The sequence below is a fragment of the Electrophorus electricus genome, chromosome 6 (assembly GCF_013358815.1).
Source record: "Electrophorus electricus isolate fEleEle1 chromosome 6, fEleEle1.pri, whole genome shotgun sequence".
NCBI classification, from domain to species: domain Eukaryota; kingdom Metazoa; phylum Chordata; class Actinopteri; order Gymnotiformes; family Gymnotidae; genus Electrophorus; species Electrophorus electricus.
The window spans coordinates 21,925,446-21,948,112 of NC_049540.1; the positions used below are offsets into that span (position 1 = coordinate 21,925,446).

A 22,667-nucleotide genomic window follows, 5' to 3' on the forward strand; every position below is an offset into this window, starting at 1 on the left:
TAGTTAGGTTAGCTACGTGTCTTGCATCAGACCAACTTGACACTTACTTTTTACCTTTGGTACTAGAGTCAGTGCGTGCTGTAGACGAAAGAAATATCGAGTCACTAGCTAAGGTACAAGTTAACAGTTATTCTCAACTAGCTAACGGTTAGTTGTATTTGTATTTCGCCAGATATTTTGTTTTATTTTATTTTAGATATTGTATTGCGTGAAAATAGCTGCGTGACGATGGCAGGATCTGAGGTAAGGACTAGTTTAGTTTTGTTGGACTGTTTGTCCTGTTCTTAATCTTACATTACCTAGTTAGTTAACTATGCTAGCTACCTATCTTATATATCTTGGATTTCAATCTTTGTTACTTCAATTTATTCTGCACAGCAAAACAAATTGTGGGGCGGCAGATTCGTTGGGAATACAGACCCTATAATGGAGTCGTTCAACGCGTCGATTGCATACGACCAACGAATGTGGGATGCCGACATCAGGGGAAGCAAAGCCTATGTCAGGGCACTGCAGAAAGCAAATCTGGTCACTCAGCACGAAATGAATCAGATTCACGTCGGCCTAGACAAGGTTAGCCAACTATAATTTGATGATTTCTACTATTAAACCAAAGACTTAAAACATTTCTGGTCCAAAGAGAATACTAGAAGTGTGTGTGTGTGTGGGGTGGGGTGGGGTGGGAATAATCATATATTCTATGATTTTCATTTTAACTGATACCTGAAACGATTTGTCTGTGCTGTAGTCTATTTGACCTTTCTCAATACCACAGACCAAAAGTGTGTCCTGACATTTTCATATATATATATATATATATATATATATATATATATATATATATATATATATATATACACACACACACACACATCAAAGGTTGTCGCTGTGTCATAGGATGCAACTGTTAACAGACATCCATTGTGCTCCACATTCTGGCAAAATATGACTCCCTTTAACAAGCGCCATTAGACTGTAGTGTTGTCATTGTGACCCATAAAAACTGAGGCTTTCTTTTACTTATCTTTGTTATTTTGAGGTAGCCAGGCTTGATATTTGTAAGACTATTGTGTAATAGTCTTTTGAAAGGTATTAATCCACTGTGTTAAATTAGATTCATGGAGAATGGTCCAGTGGTAAATTCCAGATCAAGCCAGGAGATGAAGACATTCACACAGCCAATGAGCGTAGACTAAAGGTGAGGGTCTTTGTACTGTATATATTGTCAATGCTTTCACCACAGCATTTTTAGATTAAACCATAATAACAGGCAAATACATAACTTAACAAGGTTGTATGCTTCCTTGTTAAAGGTGACCAGAGGTTGTAGGCATTTGTAAATGATAATGAAGAAGGCAGGAAGTTAATAGTGAAGCATTTTGAAATGCAGACCTGAGCCAAAAGATGTACTTTTATGACACAGGAACAAATTATAGGCAAAGTTGACTCCATAATTTCTTTGCTAGGAACTAATTGGAGAAGCCGCTGGTAAGCTTCATACAGGCAGGAGCAGGAATGATCAGGTGGGTCTCCATTCAATCAGATCTAAGATTCAGTTTCTATTCATTTTTACTGTAAACTAGTTTGTGCATGTTTTTATAGTACACTTTTATGCACCTCATTCATAGGTTGTCACAGATATGAGGCTCTGGTTACAGGATGCTATTGCCACTCTGAAGGGAAATACCATAGACCTTATAAACACTATGGTGGAAAGGGCAGCAATGTAAGAATAAGCATATTATACAGACCCAGAATAAAATCCACAGAAGTTGTATAACACATGGTTGGTCTGCCACCATTTCTCACTGTCTGCCTCTCTTTGCCTCTTAGAGAGATTGACATCCTTTTTCCTGGATACACTCACATGCAGAGAGCACAGCCAATCAGGTGGAGCCACTGGATTCTCAGGTATGCCTTAAAAAACTTTAGGGAAAAAAATGGTCTCACCAGCAAAACACTAATGTAGAATCTGCCTGAGGTTATTGGCTTATTGTTTGTATTGCTACTATTTATTGCAGTCATGCTGTGGCTCTGAGCAGAGATGTGGAGCATGTGGAGGAAATTAGGAGGCGTGTCAGTGTTCTGCCTCTGGGAAGGTTACTGCTAATTTTGATTGCGTGTATATAGAGGATAATTTATAGATATTTATTTCATCAGAATCATTTGCATTTTTGGTGTTATTTTACAGTGGAGCTATTGCTGGGAATCCTTTCAGCATTGATCGGGAACTTCTTCGGAAAGGTTAGTTTCTTAATGTGCTAGGTTTGCCCTATTTGCACATGTTCAGTCTCTCTACATCCATTTCTGTGTTATGTTGAGTGTGATTGAGATGTTTTTTTGTTTCCTGTGCTTGTTTCTTGTTTCAAATTCTGCTCCTTATTTAAATATATATTATTTTTTAGTATTATGTATACATTCTGCATAATAGTAGAAAATTGTATTTGTAAATATACTATTTATCTGCATTGTTTCAATCTCTCTACAGAGCTAGACTTTAATGAGATCAGCATCAACAGTATGGATGCTACCGGGCAGAGAGATTTTGTTGGTATGTTTGTCATCTAGTTCGATCTAACATTTCAAAACAGCGTTCAGTACAAAATTATTTTTTGTTTAATTTTTGAATGTTTAATTCAGAAGGGGTGTGTGTGTGTGTGTGTGTGTGTGTGTGTGTGTGTGTGTGTGTGTGTGTGTGTGTGTGTGTGTGTGTGTGTGTGTTTGTGTGTTTTGGAGTAGCTGAGTTCCTGTTTTGGGGTTCAATGTGTCTCATGCACCTTAGTAAGATGGCAGAAGATTTGATCCTGTACAGCACCAAGGAGTTTTCTTTTGTCTCTCTGTCTGATGCATACAGGTAAATTCATCTGTACTTCAAAACAATCTATTCTGATGCACTAGTACACTAATGAATACTTCCAACAACTGTTTTTAGTAGCGATCATTATTGCATATAATGCATGTCCACATTTTATACTATATAATATAATGCCCATAAATACACATTTATACATTTTAATGGCATATAATGAACTTTAATAATGTTCTCTGTTGTGCATGTTTTGTATCTCACATGATTAACACCTGATTACAGCAAAAACATAGCTTGTAATGTATTGTGTTAACCTTTAGGCTTCAGAATGCTGTTGTCTTGGCTGTGTGTTGGTACTTGTTTAGATCATGTGCTGGGCAACTAGACCTCTCCTTGTGTGTTTTGCGGGCAGCACCGGGAGCAGCCTGATGCCACAGAAGAAGAATGCAGATAGCCTGGAGCTCATCCGCAGCAAAGCTGGACGAGTGTTTGGCAGAGTAAGACACAACACAAGGTTGAAAATCATAAACGGCCAGTCTTTGCAGGACTGTTTTTATTTCATAGGGACAATTGACAGTTGAACCTATCCCAGAATTAGCTAAATACTGAGTTGCTTGTGCCTTTCAACATGCATTTTCAAAGTTATACATTTTAGTATTATTCTTGAACAATAAATAAAACTGAACTTGAACTTGCTAATTAAATTTAACAACATAATTCTTTGGTTCAGTGTGCAGGTTTTTTGATGACACTGAAGGGCTTACCCAGCACATACAACAAAGATTTACAGGTAGGTACACTGACATAATTAAGGGAACTTGTAAATATGTGGTAGAGTTCAGTGCCTCCTCTGATAGTTTGTGTATCTGTTTTGTAGGAGGATAAAGAAGCTATGTTTGATACCTATGATACATTACATGCTGTACTGCAAGTAGCTACAGGTGTTATGTCTACACTCAAGGTAAGATTCTAATGCAAACCAGTGAATTTGACAGGTGACAGTTTAATCATCTATGCACTACTTTTAATGAATTTGTCCAATTTTAATCAGGAGTGTAAAGAAAATTATTAGAATGTACATTATCAAAACACTTAAACCCCAAAACATTGCGCTTTTTATCTGCTTTTGAAAGTAACACATTTTTGTTATGAAAGTATCAGAAGCAAATAATTAATTATGTGTAGAAAGTGCTTGATTTTTGATAAAGTTTAAAGAACGTACTTGGCAAAATACTAAGTATACTAAATATTTTTGTAATATAAACCATTAACAGTAACATGTATTCCATAGGTGTAAACCATATACAGTAATATATTGTTCATGGTAAATCATTGTACAAGAAAGAAACAAGAAATGAGGCCTAGAGGAAAAAAACAACAACAAAAAACCCCAAAACAAACAGAAAGCATATGTGACAGACAATAAACAAATTTGTTTTGGTCATACATTTAAAAATCTTCACCATTTGTACCTGCACAAATTCTTTTCTACATGTAGACAGTTTTCAGTACCATACTGTTCTTAAAATGTAAAATGGTTATTTTCAGTTCAGTTGCAAATATGCATTTTTAATTAGAATGATTGGAGTGCAAATTTGTTATCTGCACACACTTGCACAAGATTTGCAATAGACTCTCTCAAGAAATTAGTTTCCTATGTAAGCAATTACAGTGCATGTACTGTTTTGCAGACTAGAATTTGTACATGTTTATAAAAATCTGTGATCCAATGCAGGTAAATCAAAAAAACATGAAGGCAGCTCTCAGCCCAGACATGCTGGCCACTGATCTGGCCTATTACCTAGTTAGAAAAGGAGTGAGTAAACCACCTTTTCACATTTAGTCGCACTATTGTGAGACTGTAATAGTGAACTATTTAGTCTTATTTGGTTATGCATTTGCTGCAGATGCCCTTTAGGGAAGCTCATAGTTGCTCAGGAAAAGCTGTATATCATGCTGAGTCTAAAGGCATCCCACTGAGCCAACTTACTGTTGAGGACCTCCATACTTTCAGGTCAGCATGCGCATACACACACACACTCTCTCTCTCTCACACACACACTCACAGATTGGTGTTTTGTTTTGTTTTTGTTTTTTTAATGAAGTGCAGCTAATTTTTGCAGGTAAATGTCATAATGTTTGTATGTGTCTTCTGGCTATTTTTGTCCAGTCCCCTGTTTGATAGTGACGTGTCCTCAGTGTGGGACTACACAAGCAGTGTGGAGCAGTACAGCGCACAAGGTGGCACTGCAAGGAGCAGTGTTGCATCACAGATAGAACACATGAGAGCCTGGCTGAAGGAACATAGAGGATAACTTGTCTTTTTCATATACATTACAGTGGTACTGCGGAGTACATAGGGCTGCAAGATATGAACAGTAGAGATGGTGGGATGTGATTATGCATATTTACATATATTGTGATATTATGCGTTGCATTACAATAGAAATTTAAGAATAATTTACCAAACTTTTGTGTGCTTGTTAGATTGTGAATGCTATGATTACGGCTTACAGCACACAATGAAAAAAAATGAACTAATTTGCATTTTTCAGCATCTTATAGCCATCTGTGATGTCAGCATTGCAAAGGCTGATAATTGCAGCTCTATACATTATAGCAAAATGCTTAGAATAGATACAACTTGATAGACATTATACATGACAGTTATCTCATGTCAAAATTCTAAACACAAACCAGTTAACAATTTTTACCTGTTTACCCAGACACACTGAAAAGCAGCAATCCTAATGTAATCTGCTCCATATTAAACTTTACACCAAGATAATTTCAAATAAAATAAATTCAAATACTGGAATTTAAAAATTGTGCTTTGACTAAAATCTGTTCTTTTAAAATATAATTATGGTCATTTGTATTAGGAGAACATTTTGGTTTAATGTAAAAAATTAAGCAAAGTTGCAATACTGTAGACACTTGGGACTACAGTATTATATTGTTTATAAAAGGCTATAGGGAATTCTTTAATGAAATATTTACTTTTACAGTGTGCTGAGGTGCTTTCAAATATAGTACTGTATCATCTAAGGTGGACTGTAGCTACATACATTGCCTTTGTTTGGAAAATGACCAATTTGTAAATTTAATACACTATGTGGCTGTGCATTTTATCAGCCCAAATACAAAGAGGAGACACAGCAGCAGAGTGACTAGACTTAAAAACACATATGTACCTGCCATTGATTTGTACACAATACGCCCATTAAGATTCTGCACTGGACGGAAAGTGTCAGTCATGGGTTTCCCAGTAGAGAACAACATCTGTTGGGTTAATTGCACCATCTATAGAACAAAAAAGAGACAACAGGAAGTGAAATCCACATGACAAACTTAGAAATACTAAGATTATTCACAAAAGGTTTTTCATAAGATGTAACGTTTCTCAGATAGAAAACAGTATGAAGTGTTGTGGAGTGAGGCCTAAATGTCAGCTTATTATCAAATAATATTTTTTTTTATACTGGATAAGTCCATATTAGAGGGAAAGTCAGCTGATACATGCGATTATGAGGTCACAGTAGCACCATATGCGATCATAAACATAAAAATGCCTACGGACTCAGAATTATGTGGTGGCAAATGAGGTAGGTTTTGAGCACAGCAATTTAGTTTCTTCTCTCAGACTGGAATTATGTGGGGAGAAATGTTTGAGGATTAGAAATCACAAAGCAAAAACTTTTGTTTAATGTATGATGAAATCACAACACTTAAACAACTCCATGTAAAGGGGATTTAAGTAAATACTCTGGAATCTTAGACTTAAAATACAAAGTGCAAAAAAACATCTCCTCTACCTGTTGGTAGCCTATAGGGAGAGACTGATGGAAGATGGTCCATATGATGTTCTCAAAGCAGCCTGGTGTGGTTAGTGAGCCTAAGTAACGGTAGTAACTGGACAGTTTCTCCACTGAGGTCAAGATGTCAGTCAGCCGGAATTCTGGAATTACACTGATGTTCCCTTTTGGATAAAATGATCACATAAAATGATGTGCAGCAGTGTAATTCTTACTTGTGAGACATAGTTGGAACATTTACTTCTCAATAGTCGTGTGTGTGTGTGTGTGTGTGTGTGTGTGTGTGTGTACTTAAGAAATTTGAAAAGTAATTATTTAAAATGAACATATTTGGCAGGATCTACAGGAGCTCACCAAAACACTGAACCTTTTCCAACACCTTGATCACTTTAGTGAATTGCTTGTTTTCCTCTGGAGAAATCTGAATGGAAGAACAAGGACATCAAAACTTGTATCTCTAGTAAAGTGTCATCAGTTTAAAAAAATGCTATATGTATATGCAAAGTGAAGTAAATCTCTACAGCAAGAGTCTTTGTCTATATTTTGGTAGATTACATAAAGATATGTCCAAGGTATAAAGCTTCATCACAGTCAGGTGTCCAAAACTTGTTACCTCAAATAGAAAGGCAAGAACAGCTACACCTGTTGAGTCATTCATAGCTTCATTTAGGCTGTTGTAATTCTGTTTTATGTGAAGAATATGGAGCTTTGAGAAGAGAAACAGCAAAAATATTAATAAATCAATAAATGCATGTCCTCTAAAATATGTGACTGTAATTTGAAAGCCCACCTCCATGGGGTACTGCTCTCCATCCACAGTATGTTCTGAGCCTGGCTTAGCATCCAATCCCCAGTGCAGATGAAACTGAACAGCCTTGTAGGTGTCAGGCAAACCTCCACCACGGATCCGCACAGAGGAAGGGAGAGTAAAGACCGCTGGCAGCATGTTACAAAAAGTGCAGTGGACAGTAGTAATGTGAATTACACAGTAATGTGAATGCAAGCCTAACATTTGTTTTTCCATATTTATACTGAATTTCTCCTGATGCTAGGCACAACTAAATGAAAACTGTCTATATATTGCTTTATGTGGATCATATAGCTCAAACCAAAAAATCTGATAAGACAGTTTGCAACAATATGGGTAAATATGGAGATAAGAACAGAACTGAATTGAACTGAGGAAATTTGAACAAATTAAATATATTGCACACTCACCCGCATATCCAATGTTTTGAACAGTGACATTGAGGACATCTGAGTAGCCTTCAAAGATGACTGGGGTTAGACTCAGATTAAGCTGTGCCTTGCGAGTGACAATGTTAATGGGTGATTGGCTTTGCCCGCCACACACTGGAAACTCCCTGTACCACTGACTAGGCTCTGAAACACCATCAAAATAATAAAGCATGTTCCAATGAAGACCATACACATTTCAGCTGTTTCCATGGACAAAATAGGATGTAATGTATTACTAAGAAGCTTACCTCTGCATTTATAATCACATGAGTACTGACTCTGGTAGCACCACTGAGCTGGAACAAAGAACATGATGACTTGGGAAACATTGCAAAAAAGGATGCACCTGAATGAGTTCTCTCTTCCTCTCTCTCCCTCTCTCTCTCTTAAAAACAGAAGTGGTCATTTATTGAACTTTACACTGTGTTAAGATACACAAGCTACATCCTGATCGTCAATGAGACTACAAACAGCTGAAACTCACTTCTAAATGAAGGTATATATATATATATGTATATATATATATAAAATATATATATATATATATATATATATATATATATATATATATATATAAATATATATATATATATATATAAATATATAAATATATATATATATATATATATATATATATAAATATATATATATATATATATATATATATATAAAAAGGCTGCATTCATAGTTTATATATATATATATATATATATATATATATATATATATATATATATATATATATATATATATATATATATATAAACTATGAATGCAGCCTTTTTTTAGATTGGGAGGTGAGGTAATAATACCTTATGTACAAGTGCATAGTACAAAACAGAACATACAGTTCAAAAACAATTATCTGGCACAATAGAACAGCTGAATTGTAATATAATTAGAACTAGAGTGAAAGAAAATGACTAGAGTAAATAATGGCTATCAGGTGAAAACAGGTTACTGAGGGTATTCACAAAAACCCAAAGGTCTTCATGTCTTATGTCTCAGAGTGGAGTCATTTATGGAGGATATTTTCGTACTAAAATAAAAAAATCTATACCCACTCAGATTTTTCAAGAATATGTAACAGTATAAATCTAGAACTGCAAAGAGTTGAATTTGTTAGTAATTTGGCAGTATTTCTATTTGCAAAAATGTAATGCAAATCTGTAACTGCAATATCCAACCACATTATATTTTTAATTCTTAATATTTTAATGTTTAATTTATATTAATTAACCTTCTAAATACATACGACGGTTTTGTTTTTGCAAACAAAAGAACGCGAAAGTGGCATTCAGAAAGCATTTCACAAGCATTTATTTTGCACTATTATACTATTCACACAACCCATGATTCACCTATCCAAAATAGGTGACAAGTTGTAAGTTATTAGAAAAGAGTTGTTTAATCATTTCTAACAGTCTTACCAGAGCAAAGATATAAACCGTGCAGAAGAGTGTGGAGGAAGAGTGTGGACCTCATGACTGCAGCACCTACAAAGGTTTCTCTGCCATGGAGGGCAGAAGTGTAACTATAAGGACACTAGAATAGGGTGGAGAGAAGGGGGTGGGGGGTAGAATGAGAGTAAAAGAGAGAGAGATTTTACAGTTATTTTACAAACATCTGCTCTTGCATAATATGCCGTAGGACACCTTGAATGTTATAGTATTTCAGGCAGGTTTGAACCAAAATGCTGCACTTCTAAGTGTTAAAAGGAAATAGTGAGGGGCAGCAATAAAAAAGGGGGTCTGTTAACCCTTTGAATTATTTACATTATTTGAATGGCTCTTAAAATGTGAAGTGATCGTCATGTGAGTTATGTTAATGATAACAATATGTCTCATACATATTAAAATGTCATAACTTTATTTGAACAAGGAGTATAAATATAAATGTTATTGATGGAAAGAGTACATGAACTCTCATACTTATGCGTAACTTCCATCATGGGCAATAACCTCCAACAATTAAACACATACACGTTACAGATCAAGACAAATCATATGAATCTCTTTCATGGGCTTTATTTTGAAAGTAGCTTGGATCAGAAGTCAGTATTGTTTGAAATGCCATGACTTATCAAATGACATGCTACCTAACTACATCCACCAAGAAACCTGGATGTTCTGGTACCTGGAAAAATGTGTACAAATGTCTAAGTGTTGTTGACCATGTAAATTCTAATTACATAATATCAAATCATAATAGGAAATATAATCTATAATCCAAAGTGCTACAGTATAGATAAAACACCACAAATCAAGCTGCAAAAAGTCATACAGGGTAGGGTGGGCTAGAGTGTGCCAAAGTCCTTTGTAACATGTAGACAAATGCTTATGCAGATGTTGGGTGAATATGAAGGGATGCTGTAGGCCCTACAGTGTAGGGTCACTGGCAGAAGCTCATCTGCATAATGCTAATATAAAACCTTCATTATACTCATTTAAATATCTGAGAAACTGGAGTGTCAAATATTGATACATATTTGAGACTATTCTCTTTTTTTCTTTCTGTCTCTTACACTGTGCACAGACATACTTTCCTTTATCACCCCAAATAATTTAACTGCAAAATGAACTGCTAATCTCTGCTCCACTCATTCAAAAAAAAAATTTCTTGAGAGAGAGAGAGAGAGAGAGAGAGAGAGAGAAAGAAAGAAAGAAAGAGAGAGAGAGGACAACTAGAGAGTTACAAACAACATTCCCTGTCCTAACACTTCTACAAGCCCATTTTTCTCCAACCAATGACTTCTCTGCAAACAGGTACACCACACCCATATTAGGTGTGTGCGAGAGAGCAAGAAGGTAGTGAGGGTGGGGACAATAAGTATGCTGGTGAATGTCACATTGAGAGAGTTCAGAAGAATTCCATTTTATAGAAATATAAATTTTAAAAAAAACTGTTTCACAGAAACAGAGAAATACTTGATTTCTTAAAGTTAGTAAAAAAGAAAAAGGAGACAGAAACAAGCAAAAACAGGAGCAGCAAATTGAAAGTAGGCAAAGAGAGTGTGTGACGGAGGTAGGTACAGATAAGGAGTGGAGCATGGACGGGTGGCTTAGTGAGGTACAGAGGCGGCCGGCCCTGTTCGTGCTGTGCAGCTCTCTAGGCTTCAGGCTGCTCCACCGGCTTTTGCAGAATCTGCCCAGACCTGCTGTTGTGGACTCGCCATGGAAGAACTGGAAATGGCAGAACCTTTCAGTGTCACTGGTCCACTCCTTGCTAACTGGCACGTGGGCCATCCTCTGGTAAGTGATATTCTGTTAAATACAATGATCAGTGGCACTTTATTGATACAGTTAATCCGAAGATTGGTCTGAGGGCAATATATAAAGGTATAATACCCTAATCCTGCCAATATTTATCTTTGTTTGTTATGACACATCATCAGTGACTTGATTATAGCAAACAACTTGTCTATATGACCCACTGCAAAAAAGATATCGAAAAGCTATACTAACACTAATTTGCAGATATTGTTCCATAGATTAACAATCGTTTATCCTGAACAAGTGGGAAAAGGGGAGACACAGTGAATACTCAGTCATGCTGGATCTATGTTTAATTATCTGTGCCTTGATCTGTGCCTTGATCTTGATCTGTGCAGTTGAATATCCAATACAAAACTTGTCAGGTCTGTGAGATCTGTGAGAAAAAATGTCTAAAAGAAAAAAAACTGCTGTGTTTACTCAGAAAACACAGCAACTGCCACAATAATGATTTTGCCAGGTTTCTCGCTAAATTGTTTCTATTCCAAGGTGTTTTCTATATAGCTTAGATTTTACCTTGCTGTCTTCCTTGAACATATTTAGGTTTTCCAAAAATGTCAAGATTATCTTGCCCTTTAACCATCAATTAATGAACGAATAGTAATTATGCTTATCATTACTTGAAACCCCTGTCTCCCTCTTGGTCACAGTATGTTTCAGTATCCAGTGATTATGCTTGACCTCAACTCCTTCTACACCCCATGGTCATATCTGCTCATCATTATATCAACAGGTCAGTCACCTCCTCTCTGTCTCAGATTTAGCCCTCGTCCATATCCTCCTTTCACTCAAATTATCTGAACACTCATCTCTTATACATGATACATGTGGTGCTGTACTATTAGGCTTCCAACACCCTCATGGGAAAAGCACTTCAGTCATGCAACATATTTGTGTATTAATAATAGTTTTATATTTCAAGATTGTGATCATATGATCCAATTTAGATTAAGACTATGCAGTTCTATTATCTTGTATTGAGTTGCAGGTAGGAGTGGTGGTCAAGAGCTTGATATGTATGTGCTTAGTGTTACTAAGACTGTAACAGACATAGTTAGGAATAGTTAGACAATACTTAACCTCACAGATTAAGTAGATAATCCAAAATAGCACGTTTCATAATATTATAATCCATTTCTTTTTTTTAAAATAGTTATTTACTTAATAATAATTTGTCACATTCTTGAGTCTGTATGTGTGTACCACCATAAGTGTTGGAATTATTAACTAACCATTATTGTCTGAGAGCTATAAAGGGGACCAGAACTAGACCTCTGACAAAATACAGATACAACAAAATATACATGCTTGTTAACTGAAAAATTGGGCCATGAAAAAATTATTTAAAAATTTTTACTTCAAATGAATGAATCATTAAATATTATAAAGGGAACAACAAAAACATACTATTTGCATTGTTGAAGACAAATGTGAATCTCGTTAGATTAGCTACACAATAGTCATCTATGGCAACTATATCAAACAATGCCAGAGAACTGCCTAACCTGCTTAGTCTCTTGGGATTCAGCTTTTACAATACTGGGGGAGAGTCCCCCTCTAATATCTTATACTTCACAAACATTTTAGAAGTTACCCACCAAAGGATCAGGTGCTCATCATTACGTTTGTTTTATACCAGTTGCCAATCATATCAGTTTGGTAATGAAAGAACTGTACAATAAATTACTCAGCTCAGATGAGTTAGGAGCTGGAATATAATAAAAAAAAATATATTTATTTGTGGATTCAATTGACTGGGAATCCCTGACAACTGGAACTGGAAACCACTTTCTTTCTTAATATCAATGTTCTTATGAAATAAAGTTTGCAAAAAAGATCATGTATGAAAATAATTTGTACTATGTAATATTTTGCCACATGTGTAGGTACTTTGTGCTATCCATTCTTTTTTCAGTCAAGCTATCAAAACCTACCACCAGCTGTTTCTTTTGTGTTGTGCCCTCGTGCTACATTATAATGTCATGGCATACAGTTTATAAAATTCTAAAGAAACCACCTAGAACTCTTCCCTACTCCCTTTACCTCCATTCCACCTCAGTTCAATGAGCCACAAGCACACACAAAGGTTCACTTCTAAATAAAATTGTTGGGAACAACTAAGAATGATCAGAAAATACTGACATCCTCTAAATTTTCATTAACAGGGTATTTCATTCAGGATGCTGGTGACATCATCCTCAGTGGGTATGCAAGAGAATCATGGGAGTTTCTGCTTCATCATATGTTGGTAAATCAAGGGGCATTCAGTGTAATCTGCCAGAATAAAATGGCACACTTTTAATGTGAGAAATATATTATAATGTTTTTAATTGATTCATAGGGGCCTGACAGTCGATCTACATGCTCTAACTAATCTCCCAAGACTCCTATATCAGCGATTCAATGTTCAGAATGTTGTGGTTCAGGTTTTATTGGAACTGGGTTCATGCAAAAATTCAGACAGTTGGATAGAGCATGAAGACTGGGTTGAGAATCACTGCCATATGGTAATCTGTTAATGCTTTTAATTAACTATGGCACACTATGCTGATGTGGTGATAAGCAATAATGGCAAATTTCCAGATTGGTAAATCAATCCCTGTGCAAAGAGTTGGTACTACACAGGTTGGGAACTAGTTTGCTTTAAATATAAAAATTTGGATAAATCCGGTATGTTTACATCATAGAATAATATGATTAATGTGTGCTATTCCTAAATTAAATGAAATTTAAAAAGTTAAAAAATAAAACATTTATTGTTATTTTAAAGTTTGTGGATGAAGTTTCCCAGGCAATTAAAAAAAGGCAAGAAAACAGAGCATTACTCCTAAATGTGTCTACCCATGTACAGTATCCACAAGTTCCTTAAGCCCTCGTGTTAAAGCTGTAAAGTGACATTCCTTCAAATCTTTTCTTTTCAGGTGATACCACCTTTCCTGTATGTTGTTCTCACGAGTCACTATGTGGGAGGGGCTGTGGTAGCTCTCTTTGTTGAAGTAAACAACATATTTCTTCATTTACGACAAAAGCTCAAATTGGCTGGGGTAGCAAAAGATTCGCTCATCTATTCTACGAACAAGTTACTAAATTTCACAACATATGTCAGCTTTCGTCTTGGAGCCCAATTTTACATCACCTGGTATATTGTCTATAACTACTCTTGGCTGGTCCATGCCTTTTATTTTCTAGTATCTATAATGTTAATGAACATCATGATCCTCATATATTTTTACCGTCTTCTGCGAGCTGATTTCTTCAAACAGTGCAACCATCAAAATGGCATCCAGAAGTTTGCACAGGACTAGCAACCCACAAGGGAATATGGCTTTTAGTCAGCAGTGACATCACATCCACATTCTTATCTGAAGGAGGTTGCCACAGTACTCTCGCACGTGACCCATTCATGAACGTCTGCATTATAAAACACCAAACTGTAACACAAAATACCATTGAGAAAATCAGTGGTCATTTTCCTACATATCATGATACAACCTTTTGAGATATGTGAGAACATGAAATTGACTGTGTACTATACATTATAGTGCTCTTCAGTAGAAAGTTATTTTTATTTGTAAATTTAATTAAATACTTAAGTTTGGTATTTCAAATAGCAAATGTGCTTCATTAGGAACTGTAATTGATATATAGTCTGCTTTCACTGGACAAGTGATTTTGCTTTCTGCAAAAACAGTTTTGCACACAGAGAAATTCTAAAAGCATTTGAATTCAGTCACATTTAGATTTTTCCCCAGTGTTACACTCCTGGAGTGCTGCAGTGTGCTGCTGGTCCAGTTCGGGATTTGGGACTGTCTGTGCACCTCATTGCTGGCCCCTCCCGTTGTTGAGTGATTGCTGTGGCTTATATGAGGACCCTGCTGGAAGAAGACAGTGGCTTGTCCAAGCTCATTTTTGAATTGGGTGTTCTGCTGTATGTCTTGTGAGTTTGTAATCTTTGCTGTGCTTACCTTGTCTTGTGATATCCCTAGTTAGTGTATGTGTAGGTCTGTATGTTAGCATTCCCTGTGTTGTTTATGATTATGATCCGTTATAGAGGAAAGGGTTTTGTGTATGTTTATATGTATAGTTACTGATTGTAGGGAGTGCTGCCTGTTTATTGTCAGGGAGTTGGTGTAAGATTATATTTTATTTTTGCCCTATGAAGTGGTTAGTGGTGGTGTTTCTTTTGGTAGTACGAGTTTTATAGTGGCAATTAGCCACTCCTGAAGTTATTCAGTGTTTGTTTGTGTGTGTGTGTGTGTGTGTGTGTGTGTGTGTATATATATATATATATATATATATTCACCATTTAAATACAAAATCTCACCTCCTCTACCAGTTCAGTCCAGTGATTAATCATTCCACCTACCATCAGTCTTTTCAGTGCAGTTGCGACCTCACCGCGTTGGAACAACAGTATGCTCATACAGCATTACATATAGTATGGAAAAGCATTACCAAGGAAAGTGGATCCCCTCTATGTTGGCAGATACGTGCTACACACTGGAGAATCTTGTACATATTTTAAGTGTAATTTATGAATATATAAGAACACTATGAAAAGCTATACGGGATTGAAAAGAAAAACATCCAAATTCAGTGTAAAAAGTACTACAAGGTCCATGTACTTTAGCTTGGGAAGCAACAAGTCTTGCCCAGTTTTTTTTAGTCAGGCTTCAATGACATTCGTTTATGGCATTGTCTAAATGTGGTACGTTTTAGACAAGATCCCACTGAGTGGTATTCAAATCTTTGGATGGATTTTGGATGAATTAAATATTACATGCTTTTTGTTGTCCCATTACTTGTGGTCAAACAGTAACGTAAAGCACGTCTGTGCATGAGAAAGGCAATGCATAACATCTTCATAGGCTATGACAGTAATTTCACTCAACTTCACTTTTTCACTTATGAAAAATGTCCTATCCTAAGATACAAAACAACAATGACTAGAATCCATTTACTTTACCTTTTGGGAGATTTTGTATATGCTAATTATGCTATATTTAGAGAAGCTCTGCAATTAAGGTCTTAAAATATTAGGTCTTCAATACGAGATTGTTCCCAAGCCTATTACTGTAACTTTGCAAATCTATTTAAAATTTGATTCACAAAAGATACCCAGAGGAAACAACCACCACTCATGTTTTTACAAACATTTATTCTTCTGTACATATCACCAACAGCAATTTAGATTATTCCAATCTGTAAATAAACAAAGAAAAAAAAAAAACATGCCTGATGAATCACTCAATACATGGGTTATTGCATTAAAATTGTGATAAGAGGCAGCAGCATCAGTGGTTCCTTTGAATGCATCACATTCATTCAGTTAGAAACAATGACATCATATGCTTAAATCACTTACGACTATGTAGTTAGTACCTTTTTTTTTTGGTAGTATTCACAGCCTAACCAAACATGCCACCATCGTCAGCCATGAACAGAAGCCAGTTCTCCCCCCCCAAACAATTAACTACCTTTAAAATAGAGTTACATTATAATAATATACTGTACCACTTACTTTGTTGGCAACATCCAGCGCATCATAATCTGGTGCAAGACGAACATATGCCTTCTTCTCACCATCAGGCCTAAGCAGCACAAATACGTTTACATTACCATCAGTGCTGTTACCAAAGGTATTAGGAAACATACTGTCAAGATTCCCTGTGAATCAGTGGTTCCTTTGAAAACATCAGATATCAGAGCTTTCAAATATGTTGCATCATTACACAGAAGTATGTAGAAAGACATGAAAATGTTGAGAGAGTACCTGATCAGTGTGTTTACTTTGGCCACGTCAATGTCATACAGTTTCTTGACTGCATGTTTAATCTGGTGCTTGTTGGCTTTGACATCAACAATGAACACAAGGGTGTTATTGTCCTCAATCTTTTTCATGGCTGACTCAGTGGTCAGAGGAAACTTGATGATGGCATAGTGATCCAACCTGCAGGAACATGTGGGTGGCAATATGAGGACATGCAGCTAGAAATTAAGTTGTGCAAACTTCTCATTAGGGTAGCTCTTCAGATGCATCAGTACCAAAAATACTAATCACAAGATATCATGCTTTGATCGCAATTTCCCCATCATGTGCATCCATGCCTGTGAAAATTCAAAAAAATGTATGGACATTTCTTCTACATTTCAAATATTCTACAGTGCTACCCAACCACTGTTGAACCCACTTGTTCCTGCGTGGTGCACTCTTCCTGGGGTACTTAGGCTGCCTCCTCAGCCGCAGAGTCTTGGGCCTGCGGAAGGTAGGGGTGGTCCTGACCTTCTTTTTCCTTTGGCTGTGAACACCTTTTAACACAGCCTTCTTGGCCTTCAGGGCCTTAGACTTGGCCTCAGTCTTGGCTGGGACAGCTGGGAAAAGAAAATGAAGTTGTAAAAAGTCACAATGAAAAAAAAAAAGCATATACACCCCTGATATCCTACGACCTCCAGGTAAAACGCTGGCTACGCAGCTAAAACATTTACCAAACTAGCTAGCTAGTAGCTAGACTGGCTGCCGCTTCTCACCGGTGTATTGATTGTAAAATCATCTTTGGGTCTGAGAAAGGCACATAAGTGTAACTACTATTTTATTATTATTATTATTATTATTATTAATAATAATAATAACAATGCTTGCTAGCAAGGCACTGCATAGGTAGCAAAAACAAATGGTACTTTTTTTTAAAGACAATCTCACTCAGTGTGGGATTCTGGATTTGGAATGCTTAAATTACTACATTTTTCGTCATCCTGTTACTTGTGGTCAAACAGTACTGTAAAGCATGCTTTTGCGCGAGAAAAGCAATGCGTAATACATTATATTTTTATAGGCTACTAGAGGACAGTCACTCAAATATGATGACGAGAAATACCCTATCCCTGGGGTGATAATCTCTACTGCCTTCTAGTACTTAATGCAATCACACCACCAAAATAATGCTCGCTAGATAGCCAATAATTCATTTGCCAACGAGCACTGCCTAGGTAGCAAAACGATTTGAATACTAGATCCTGGAGGTTTGTTAATACAAATAAACATCTGCTATAACATATCCAAATGTTAGTGTAGCATTGGTGTGTTAGATTTTAGGTTTTAGTGGATACCAACGCACTGATGGCATCAACGTTAACTTTTCATTCACGTGCAATTTTAGCATAGCATTCATCTTGTCATGGGTTAATCGTATCTTGTCATAGGTTAATCGTATAAAGAAGCAAACAAAACCATATTAAACAGCTATATAACAGTGACCTCATGTTTGCACAGAAAAAGCGAATGATTCTCGTAGAACTACAACACATCCACCGTTATCCTAGCAGCAAGCTAGGTACTTATGAGATCTTGGCAGCGTTAGCTATCTAGCTAGCGCGAGTCCTGTAATGTGAACGTTTCATCACGACAGTTAAACCCATTAAGAGCGACAATACAGCATTCTGGACGACCATGAAAAAATAAAATATTCAAGTATAACTGTTCAACTAACTTCGACAATAATTACTATCAGCCACTCTTTAGTATTACACATATTTTGTAGGGTAATATAGCACAAGAAGCAAACCTTCCTTCTTCGGTTTCGGGGCCATGTTGCGAAAGGAAGAACAGAAGGGTTTCCTCTTCTATTTTGCACGGGTTATGCAGTACGTTCTTGTCGCGAGAAACAGTTGTGCTTTATGGTTCTTGTAGTCCAATATGGAGAATGGTAAATACAATTTGTAACCACAAGGAGGCATGGCTTAGTGGGAGAGTGTGCACAATTCGCACTGTTCCAGTTGTGTTCCTGTGCGTTTCAGGGAAATTCACTTGATCTCTTGATAAAATACATCCAAAGTCATCACTAAAAGAAGAATTAGCCTGTTTTGATGTTGCTTCAGCAGTAAAACGGCAAAGCTACGATGGGCCGTTCCTGACAGAAGGATTCCTGCTGAATGTAGTAAATTGCTGTGGGTCGAAGAGATTGGCTTACTAAGTTTTTTTTTTGCATTCCAGTCTACTTGGTATGTATTTTACGTATCACCCTTTTTTATAATTTGTAATTGTCGCATGTTTAACGACTTTTTTTAACAAGCAAAGATTCAACTAATATTGTGGTTTTATAGCCTCCATTTACAGATAATTGTGAAATAACCTACTTGTTTGATTAGAACAAGTTCATAACGACACTGAAATGACCAAAACCCCGATCTGTTAAACATTATGAATAGGACACCGTTGCTTGTAATATGTAAGTAAGCAAGACAGTAGTGTATTTTTACAAGCTATATGTTAATGCTTCCCTGAAATGCTCTTAAGTTTCCCTAATTAGATGTATGTTGGCTTGTGTATTTCTGTCCATTTTACTTTTTCACAAGCACCCTAATTATGAGTGCCTTACACCCTGTACCAGAAGACAGGATCATCTGTGAGATCCCATTGGTAACTTTCACTTTATTTTTCACTCTCATGCTTTTGTTGCATCTGATCGGCAGTGTATACACTTTGAAACTGACATAACATCACCTTGAATATGATGTGCTTTTATTGGACACCCATACCTAATCCTTGACTGCAAAACATATTGTCAGTTTCTTAAACTTAAGAAAATCAGAGTACATCTTAAAACCCAATAACTGATATTATTTTGTTTCATTCTTGTCTGGATAAGCCTCTATTCTGTCTTTCCTTGATATGATGTTCAGTACTACACAAAGGAAGCTGCACTGCATACCAAAAATGGTTTCCATGTCACTGTCCAAAATGCATGTTACAGTCAGAAGTCACACACAGTGGGGTAAGCCATTCGCTGGATGTACAGATATGTAGAAGTGTGTAGAATGAAGACATTAGAAGAAACAAGTCTTGACTTATTTGTTATTATGTCAACAGATTCAATGTAGCCAAGGTCATAGTTGTGGGTGATGTTGCAGTGGGGAAAACATGTTTAATCAATAGGTGCGTGTGGTGCAAAATGTTTTTGCATGTTATATGGCTAAGAATATAAAGGAGAATACAGACAAAATTACCACTGTTTTTTGTATATGTTAAAATGGCCTCGTACATTACATAAAAGTAAAACTTATGAGAGACATTGGAAAAGTATAGCTTTTTTCATTTAGAATTGTTGTTTGCTTTAAGGTTTTGTAAAGATACTTTTACTAAGAGCTACAAGGCCACTATTGGAGTGGACTTTGAGATGGAGAGGTTTGAAGTTCTAGGAGTGCCCTTCAGTTTGCAGTTGTGAGTCATGATTATTTAGAAAAAGTATATACATAACAGAAATGCATATTAAAACTATAATACATTACAACTGAATTCCGAATAAAAAACAATGATATATGTAATATACTAATATAAGAAATAAAACAAATAATGTGTATATTAAAAGCTTCCCCTATAGTTCTTTCATCTAAGTCAATGTAAGTTTAAATAAATGTTTGGTCCAAATGTAGGTGGGACACAGCAGGTCAGGAGAGGTTTAAATGCATTGCTTCCACCTACTACAGAGGAGCCCACGGTAATGAGATTTATATGGTGCTGTGTAAGTCGTGTTGGTTGTGTATGATTTGTTTGTATTAAAAACATGCTTGTTTTTTACACCCTTCTTCTGCATTCCAGCCATCATAGTGGTGTTTGATCTAAGCAACTATTATTCTTTAGACAATGCCAGGTAAAGCATACAGACACCTTACATGTTCGTGCTTACTGTGTTAAAGCCACTAGTATGTTACAAATGATGCAGTGTCTGACTTCATTCAACAACTGTAGGCAGGTTTGTTGATCTTGCTTATTGGGTAACTGCAGGCAGTGGCTAGAAGATGCCATGATAGACAATGACCCTTCCAGTGTACTGCTCTTTCTTGTGGGAACAAAAAAGGACCTGAGTGTAAGATTATTTTGAAGCTAAATACAATTTCAAATGAATAAACCCCACATTATTGAGTGGTGAAGTTATGTTAGCTGTTTCTGTCAGCATCCAGATCTGTTAGCCCAAATGGAGCAGGAAGCCATCAAGTTGTCAGAGGAGATAAGGGCTGAGTATTGGGCTGTGTCTGCTTTGTCAGGTAGGGTTGTTCTCTACAGGATATTTTGTTTGAAATTGAAATATGTTCAAATTCTTATAACCTTAATACATTTGATAACTAGTTGGAAGTACTGTCACAGAAATGGTAAAATAAGTGATTCCGTTTGTTTTTCCCGATGTAGGAGAGAGCGTGAGAGAGCTCTTTATGCGGGTTGCATCACTTACATTTGAGGCTTCAGTATTAGCTGAACTGGAGGGGAACATTACTAGGAAAATGGGTGACATTGTTAGTAAGTGTCCTTTTAATAATTACATTTGCAGATTTATAAGATCAGCCTGTGGGCATCAGTTTAAATAAAAACTTTTTGTGACATGAAGATTCTTATTGTCAGTACATTGTGGAAGGAGTTAAAAGACTGGAATATTCTACTGGAAGCATAACATTGTTTGAATTAGCCATGTATGTTCATTTCTGCCAATGACTCAACCACAGTGTATGGTTTTATTTAGATCCCCACTTCATGCCTTAGTGAGCACATTGTCTGAGTAAAGCTAAAAGCAGCCTTGTGAAAAGGTGGACTGGCTTTGGTATCTTTATCTCCATATGACAAATAAAACTGCACATGGACTATCTTTCTTATAGTTCATTGATTATAGCAACAAATTCTATCAACTTCCTTCCTTGCAGAAATCACCGGTGATGACAGTGATTTCAAAACATTAAAGGAGAAGAAACGCAGATGCTGTAATTAGATGAGTTTAGGAGCATGAGCGATGGTGTGATGGATGTCTGAGGACAAGAACAGAGCCACTGATCAGCATGGTGGCACTACAGAGCACAGAGTGGTATATCAGGCTCTGGACTGCTCAGCCTGGGGACATGCATTATGGTAAAAAAAAACCAAAAAAAAAACATACTGAAAACTTCACGTCTTATGTGACTTTGATCACAGAACAATATAAAGTACAGTAATTGTACATTGTATATATTCATGTGCAATTTATAGAATGACCTATAACTAAATGTAGTTTTTGTTAGTTCTAGAGATAACTTCTATTGCAGAATGAACAAATGGTTTCTGTAACCATGTTTTTGAAACTGAGTGGTGGTGACCCTTGACTTGACTTTCTCCCAATTTAGGGGTTACAGCCCTTAGTGCTCTGATTACCATGGTAACCACAGTTGCCTTCAGCCCTTGGTATTTCCTGAGCTTTTCGTGTTTCTTTTTCCTGATGATCGCCACATCAGTTATAGTAATGTAAACTGGTTTATTAGAACTGATCTAAATAAAATCTGCTGGCAGTTTTCATAGCGAATGCAATACTTCATCCTTTAGAACACTGTGGTTCATATAATTTTCCTTATGACCTCCAGGCGTTTTTTAGGGGAGTATCGTTAAGTGAACTCTTTGTTCTTTTCACTGTGTCATGTGTTTCTTCAGCTAATATCATACTTACACCAACACTCATGACTAGAATCTTTTGAATGTGCCAGAATACTGGATTCCCATAGCAAAATAGAATGAAAACT

At 36.3% G+C, this 22,667-nt stretch overlaps 5 protein-coding genes and 2 non-coding genes across 7 annotated transcripts; 3 read left to right on the forward strand and 4 right to left on the reverse strand.

The window, feature by feature from the left end:
- Positions 1-35: 35 nt before the first annotated feature.
- Positions 36-5,635, forward strand: asl (argininosuccinate lyase). The gene is made up of 17 exons (XM_027004375.2): positions 36-113; positions 197-243; positions 379-573; positions 1,115-1,198; positions 1,467-1,523; positions 1,629-1,726; positions 1,834-1,911; positions 2,022-2,099; positions 2,192-2,244; positions 2,489-2,551; positions 2,740-2,854; positions 3,222-3,306; positions 3,540-3,599; positions 3,687-3,770; positions 4,545-4,625; positions 4,717-4,823; positions 4,980-5,635. The coding sequence occupies exons 2-17, from the start codon at positions 229-231 to the stop codon at positions 5,122-5,124; spliced, it is 1,398 nt and encodes a 465-aa protein (XP_026860176.2). The 5' UTR covers positions 36-113; positions 197-228; the 3' UTR covers positions 5,125-5,635.
- Positions 5,636-5,663: 28 nt separating this feature from the next.
- Positions 5,664-9,372, reverse strand: ca4c (carbonic anhydrase IV c). Its single transcript, XM_027005760.2, has 8 exons — positions 9,294-9,372; positions 8,112-8,159; positions 7,843-8,007; positions 7,415-7,560; positions 7,238-7,330; positions 6,979-7,045; positions 6,625-6,788; positions 5,664-6,112 (listed from the first exon to the last, which is right to left on the reverse strand). Exons 1-8 carry the CDS (start codon positions 9,346-9,348, stop codon positions 5,921-5,923), a joined length of 930 nt encoding a protein of 309 aa, XP_026861561.1. The 5' UTR covers positions 9,349-9,372; the 3' UTR covers positions 5,664-5,920.
- Positions 9,373-10,911: 1,539 nt separating this feature from the next.
- Positions 10,912-14,440, forward strand: tlcd1 (TLC domain containing 1). Its single transcript, XM_027003337.2, has 4 exons — positions 10,912-11,114; positions 11,786-11,868; positions 13,301-13,383; positions 14,057-14,440. The coding sequence occupies exons 1-4, from the start codon at positions 10,912-10,914 to the stop codon at positions 14,438-14,440; spliced, it is 753 nt and encodes a 250-aa protein (XP_026859138.2).
- A 1,833-nt stretch (positions 14,441-16,273) lies between these two features.
- On the reverse strand, positions 16,274-18,780 carry rpl23a (ribosomal protein L23a). The gene is made up of 5 exons (XM_027006659.2): positions 18,698-18,780; positions 17,327-17,507; positions 16,909-17,085; positions 16,657-16,726; positions 16,274-16,337 (listed from the first exon to the last, which is right to left on the reverse strand). Exons 1-5 carry the CDS (start codon positions 18,720-18,722, stop codon positions 16,323-16,325), a joined length of 468 nt encoding a protein of 155 aa, XP_026862460.1. The 5' UTR covers positions 18,723-18,780; the 3' UTR covers positions 16,274-16,322.
- LOC113575369 lies at positions 16,805-16,869 on the reverse strand. Its single transcript, XR_003410407.1, has one exon. It is a non-coding gene; the product is annotated as a small nucleolar RNA SNORD42 (small nucleolar RNA).
- Positions 17,168-17,238, reverse strand: LOC113575375. The gene has a single exon (XR_003410409.1). It is a non-coding gene; the product is annotated as a small nucleolar RNA Z17 (small nucleolar RNA).
- Positions 18,781-19,011: 231 nt separating the features above from the next.
- On the forward strand, positions 19,012-22,446 carry rab34b (RAB34, member RAS oncogene family b). The gene is made up of 12 exons (XM_027005454.2): positions 19,012-19,133; positions 19,236-19,360; positions 19,488-19,551; positions 19,815-19,906; positions 20,002-20,067; positions 20,251-20,352; positions 20,565-20,629; positions 20,731-20,782; positions 20,917-20,998; positions 21,086-21,176; positions 21,319-21,426; positions 21,825-22,446. The coding sequence occupies exons 3-12, from the start codon at positions 19,498-19,500 to the stop codon at positions 21,887-21,889; spliced, it is 777 nt and encodes a 258-aa protein (XP_026861255.2). The 5' UTR covers positions 19,012-19,133; positions 19,236-19,360; positions 19,488-19,497; the 3' UTR covers positions 21,890-22,446.
- Positions 22,447-22,667: the final 221 nt, after the last annotated feature.